This window comes from Peromyscus californicus, unplaced genomic scaffold (assembly GCF_007827085.1).
Source record: "Peromyscus californicus insignis strain IS unplaced genomic scaffold, ASM782708v3 Scaffold_23__1_contigs__length_62951481, whole genome shotgun sequence".
NCBI classification, from domain to species: Eukaryota; Metazoa; Chordata; class Mammalia; order Rodentia; family Cricetidae; genus Peromyscus; species Peromyscus californicus.
In genome coordinates this window covers 30,258,509-30,264,508 of record NW_026294534.1, presented here as the reverse complement: position 1 = coordinate 30,264,508, position 6,000 = coordinate 30,258,509, and the positions used below count along the sequence as shown (strand labels likewise).

Below are 6,000 nucleotides of genomic sequence, written 5' to 3'. Positions count from 1 at the left end.
GATAGAAGCGCATCTAATTTTTTTCAAAAGATTTGTTTTTTTTGAAACAAGAGAATCTACATTGCTCTTTTTTTTTTTTTTGAAATCTGAAAGCATTTTGAAGTTTGAGAATTTTTTTTATATGCTACAATAAAGAGAGACTGAATCCCTTAAAATCAATCAAGGGGTTAACAGTGAAATATGGAAGTGAAGCAAAGTAGCCCCTACCTCCACATTTACAGATTTCAAGTGCAATGCATTGACCTGTTAGAATGAAATAAAAAGAAAAAAACCTGCAGAAAACCTACATTATCATGAGGTAAATCGTGGAAAGAAATCTTTAGCAATCCTACTTCTCACCATTTAAAAATTAGTATTTAAGGTAAAAGCAACCTGACATTTAAACACCTGAGATCTAGTTGGCTACAGCCGAGATCTAATTGAATGCCTGAAAAAAAAAAAACGATACATGCAAGCCTATGTCTGTCTCCCAGTGCTTCCGAGCAAGAAGCTGGGAGAGCAGAAGCGAATTAAAATGCCTGTCACCTAGTAGATTCCGGACAGAGGGCAGTCTTTAAGACCCAGCGACTGTATTTGTCTGAAGAGGAAATGTTGCTTTTTGACAGATGAGAGAAATCCCCTTAGTGCTGGCTGTGGGAAGGGAGAAGTGAAGTCAGTCACCTGGTGGTGAAGGCCAGTAAAACAGCAAAGCGGGAGGAAAATTGCTGTCTCCCTCTCTCTTCTCTCCCTCTTTTCTCTCTGTGGGAGCAACCTCCTATTCTCTCAACTCTTTTAGCATAACCTTCAAAGGAGAACGGTCCCTTCAGACTTTATTACCGTCTTTTCCCCACTGAGAGAATACCTCTTAGCTACAAGACATTTTTTAAGTCTATGCAGGACTTCGGGGATTCAGTTATCTTGCCAGGGAAATTGATGATTGCTAATGTCTGGGACTCACAGCGTGCTAAATTAGCTACCAGAGTATGCCTGACGGAGGAAGGCTTTTATCACATACTCTTCTCTCCAGTTTGAACACATTTGCTTGAATTTTGCCGCATGATGCTGTCCAGGGAAGCAGCTTTTTTTCTTGGGATGCAGCAACTCGCTGGTTTCTAAGCTTATTGCAGAAGAAGAAATAATCTGAAATAGAGTGGAATTTTTTTCCCCCCTCCTCTGCTGGATTCGACTGAGCCGTGGTGGACCGCGGTAAAGATCACCTGTCCCTAAATCTTTGAAGAAGTAAAACAAAGTGAATTACCATTAGTATTTATTTATTTATATCATTTTTTTTTTTTTTTTAAACCGGCGGAGGCGGCGAGACCACGGAGAATGAGACTGAGAGAAGCTGCCAGGGCTTGGAGGAGGATAAAGCTGAGTTTCAGCTGGAAACTAAAAGACTAAAAGATCGGTTCGGGGAGCAACTTGACCGGTTCCTCTCCACTTCCTTTAGTTTCGCTCCATGGATAGATCCACGGACCTGGACATCCAGGAGCTCAAGGTACGTGGTCCTGCGGCGGCGGCGGCGGCGGCGGCGGCGCTGGCTTTCCGCTCTGCCGCGCTAGCATCCCGGGCTCTGCCCGCCGCTTCCCGGCGTCGCTGGAGTAGTCGCCGGTCCCGCGGGACGGCGAGGGGGCATCTGGGGCGGGGTGTCCCCCGGCGCAGCGCCCCTCCCAGGGCCGCGGACACGCAGGCGGCGGCTGTCCCTTGCCCTCCCGCGCGGGGCTGCCCTCCGCGCCGTGGCTCCCGCCGGAGGCCACCCGGTCGCTCTCCTCGCGGGTGGTTAGTGGCATCTGGGCTGCAGGACCCCAGGCTCCTCGGTGCCCCGGATTGGAGGTCGCCTTCCTCCCCCGCCCCGGTCCCCCCAATCTCTACTCGAGGTCGCCCGCTTTCGCGGCAAAGTTGTCCGAGATGCGCGGCGGCCACTTTGCCTCCGGTCCCCGCCCGTCGCTCTCCTGTCCCGCTCCTGCCCCCGCGCGACACCGGGACAGCCTGTTTCCCTTGGCTAATTCGCTGCACAGAGGTGTTGCTGGCCCCCGCGAGGCAGGGACCCCTTCCTCCCATCGCCGCCCACACCATTTCCCTCTTGATGGCCACTGACTGCCTTGGGCGCGAAGGGGTGGTGGGGATCATCCAGGGGGTGCACAGGGCGAGAGGAGAGACTTAGGGATCCCCTGCTGGCCTGTCTCCACTAGCTGCACAAGACAGACAGACCTGCTAATCCTATAACCAGGCCGGGTCTGAGGAACTGGGGAAGGGGTGACTCTGGGTGGAAACCAGTCGAGAGGGGGCGGGGCGCCCCTCCCCGCCCAACCTCCCGGGTCGGAGGACACCCCCAATCCGCCCTGGCCCAGTCTGTTGTTGCATTCCATGTGGTGCCTGCCCTTTTGTATCTTCGCCCTACCAGTCCTGAAGTGGCCCCAGAGCATCCAGGTCACCAATTTACCGCTCTGCTTGTGGGTGTCTCTGCCTGCAGGGCCAGTGCAAAAAGAAAGAACTTAAAAACCAACAAATCGCAAAATAATTTAAATGTCCCGCTCACTGGTAGATGATAATGCTGAAAGAAAGAGACTTGGGAGCATTAAATTACATCAAATTATATACATACATACATACACACACACACACACACTCATATATATATATATGTATGTATGTATCCATTCTACTCCCCCCCCCCCCCCCCCCGGCATTTGTACACTACCATTCTGCTTAGGGTGTTTTTGCTAGAGATTTACATGTAAGGACTCTGTCCAGGTAAGGACTTTTTCGACTTTCCTTCCTGCTGGGAAAATATGACCAGTAGAGATTTGCTGAGAACAATCAGGGAAATGGGTCTATTGAAGGAGCTGGCTGAGTTCTGGGGAATCCCCTGCAGCCTGCTCTCTGCCAGAATCACTAAGCCTGTCCAGCTCCAGTGGGTACTCCTGTCTCCTGGTGGTTCCCAAGCCACAGGGGAAGGAAGCTGGTAGAGCCTAGAGCCCTCTGGTGCCTGCCTGCGCATGTAGCTCCAGGCAGCCTGGGCTGTTTGAAGACACCTTAGACAATACTTCAGTCCAAGTTTCTGGGTTCCTTGGAGGACACGAAGTGGGATAGAGGCAACTCTAATGTTCCAGTTAAAGTTGGCAAACAAGTTCCTGTGCTTTGGCCAAGGTCACAATCAGTAGACCTTAGCCTGGATGGAAAAGTCCTGTTATCCCTCTATTGTACCAAGACAGGACACATTGCCTTGTATTTGGAAAAAAAAAAAAAATCACTTGCTGCAGTCTCGAAACATCCTTGTGTTTTGGGAGAGGAAGTAGGCTTTACTTGAAAAGAACGCAGGAATGTGATGTGTGTAGTAGAGACAACTGGGTACTTGCTAACTTTTTTTTTTCTAACAATAGGGGATGGTAGGAAAACATGATTTGAGCAGATTGTTCTCCATGACACTCCTTAGGTTCCTAACGATGAATTCCTGGATACATAGACACGACATTGTTTAAAGGAACAAAAGCATCATGACCACTGTGGAAACTTTTGCCTGGGGTTAGTCAAGGATCACGACTTAACCTTAGTGCTCCTACGCCCTAGGTGATGGTTCTCACAGCCACAGGGTACTAGTCTTGCCGGGGAAGCCCAGGGTAGAGGACTAGAAGGCTTTGGTGGAAAGAGAGTGTTGAGGATGACTGGGAAGGAAAATGAAGGAATGCTAGAAGAAAAGTTCTATTGGGGATGTTAAGAAGTTGTCTCAGGGGCATACTTCTGTGGGGGTCAAAGCTGACAGTCGAGGCAAGTTGGGCAAGCCTTACTAGGACATAGTTGATGCATCCATCAAATTTGTGTTGTCGGCTTTTGACCCCACATTTGGAATACTTGACCTCTGAGAAACATGTGGTCTGTGGTGACATCGCTTGTTGGAATGGCTTTCTTACAGCAGCGTCCACTGGCTTGGGTTTCTCAGATTGCTTCTGTTCGAATTGTTCTGTGATGGCTCTATACTAGAAAACCTCCATTGTTTTTACTCCGCTGAAAAAGGAGTAAAAATGCTGAAGGCACCTATTTGGGAGCATTATTTGACAGTTTGACTTTTTTTTACCCCTCCATTCCAGTGGTCTTTTTACTAAGGCAAAGCTGCATACATAAACTTTAGTTTTGTGGTTGCTTTAAAGTACCTGGATGATGCTGGCAGGGATTAGATACATAAACAAGTGTGTAGGATAGTATAATAATCTAATCTAGCTCAGTTTTAAATCATCAGTATCATTAAATACAGCTGTCAACCTCAGGCTTTAAGAACAGGATATTGTGCTACTCATCATCCTTGCTTCGGGGTAAACTTTCTTTTTATAACATTTGAAAAGAATATGTATGTATCTGTATATATTTGTGCTGTGAGTGTGGGCAATGGTATTTACTATATGTCATAAAGTAAATAGAGTTTTCTGAAATACTAAAGATTAGCCTCAATAATTAGATGTGAAATCATTTCTATCACTATCATAAATATAACGTGCACATTAAAGGATTTATTGGTGGGTAATTGAGATAGTTATGTGTGTAAAACTTGTTAATGAAGGCAAGAATATTTCCCTCTTCTGTTTTACACACAAGCCACTGATGAAATAAACCAGTGGTAAAAAGGGATCCAGTTCCCAGTCAAAGAATTTTGGTCTGTTCTTTTCTCTTTGATCTGTTTCTTTTTGAATGTATAAACTTTGCTCTGGATTTTGCCTCAATATTTGTTTTAAAGACGAGACAACATCAAACAACCCAGAATATGGGTTGCTGCTTTGGAAATGTGGGAGTTAATGAATATTGATATTAGAAGGAGTATCGTCAGCCCTGGAATATCTCTAGTTACAGGGTACTGAGTGCCTCTGACCAGTTGATAGGTAAATATTAACTCTGACTTGTACTGAGCTATACAATTTCCCACTTTCAAACAACTTTTCTTACATCATAGGACTGAGTACCACTGATCCCCAGAGTGGACATGTTAAAATATGTTCTCTATAAGGATAATTTATGATTATGAAACACTAAGTATGAATAAAGTACGGTAAAGAATATGAGCACTGAGTTTTAGAATGAGTTCTATTTTCCTGTATAGGCATGTAGAAAGTTATGCTTTTAATTGCAAATAATCCATTCTTGAATAATTTCATTTTTACAGTTATATTTAATTTGAGCTTTTACTTATTTGTTTTCAAAATCTCCTTAAAGAGAAAAACTGGTTAGAAGTCAAAACAAAATTTTCTACCATTAGAACAGCCTGAGAACAGTGCTTCTACTTTAAAATTCTTTTCTGGGGACAAAATGGTAAACTATTTAGTTTATCTTGCTATGAATAAACCAGCTTTTTAATAAGGATAATTTAATTGCTGGAGATAATGCAATGAAGATAGGTTACAGTTGTTTAATGTTATCTCTTTAACACAATTTGTCAGCTAAGAAGTTGAAACTTGACCTATAGAGGCAAGGCAAAACCCTCCCAGAATGATACAATTAGGTCATTAGGAAAGTACTGTATGGAAGGAAATGATTACCTAGCAAAAACTTGCATATATTTAAACAAGTGGTTGATTCCAAAATACAGAAGTCTGTAACAAATACCATAGTACATTTGTCTACAATTGCATCAAATAAGAGAGCTGGCACTTAGATGAATTCTAAAAATGATTTTTTTGTTTCATCAATAAGACACTCAGCCCAGAAAAGTGGAGCTTGCTGCAGTGTGGGAGGCTTTGCAAGAGTGTAAGTAGGTGGTATTTTTTATGCTAGTCATTCCATAGTGAAAAATAGTACTCTCCAACACATGTCATATTTTTAGCAACTTGCTTTTTATATTCACACTTTTTGGTTAAGAATAAAGACACATACATGTGAACAGTGGCTTGGTTGACTTCTTTCACATCTTCAGGAGATATAATTTCTCTTCAGTTATGTCCAGTTCCAACTTTTTGATAACAAGAACTAGCCAGAGATTTAGGAGAAATTAACGTTGATTTTTAAAGTTAATATTATTTTAATTGGTATTAATTA

The 6,000-nt window shown here is 44.0% G+C and overlaps 1 protein-coding gene across 5 annotated transcripts in view; it reads left to right on the top strand.

The window, feature by feature from the left end:
- Nucleotides 1-577: 577 nt before the first annotated feature.
- Nucleotides 578-6,000, top strand: part of Sgcz (sarcoglycan zeta) — a 1,001,745-nt gene continuing 996,322 nt past the window's right edge. For 2 of the 5 annotated variants that reach the window (XM_052752060.1, XM_052752058.1), the window contains exon 1: nucleotides 578-1,477. In XM_052752060.1, the coding sequence (XP_052608020.1) occupies nucleotides 1,439-1,477 (39 nt within the window). In that variant the 5' untranslated portion in view covers nucleotides 578-1,438. The remainder of the gene's footprint in view (nucleotides 1,478-6,000) is intronic. The other 3 variants (XM_052752057.1, XM_052752061.1, XM_052752059.1) reach the window with 3 other exon arrangements.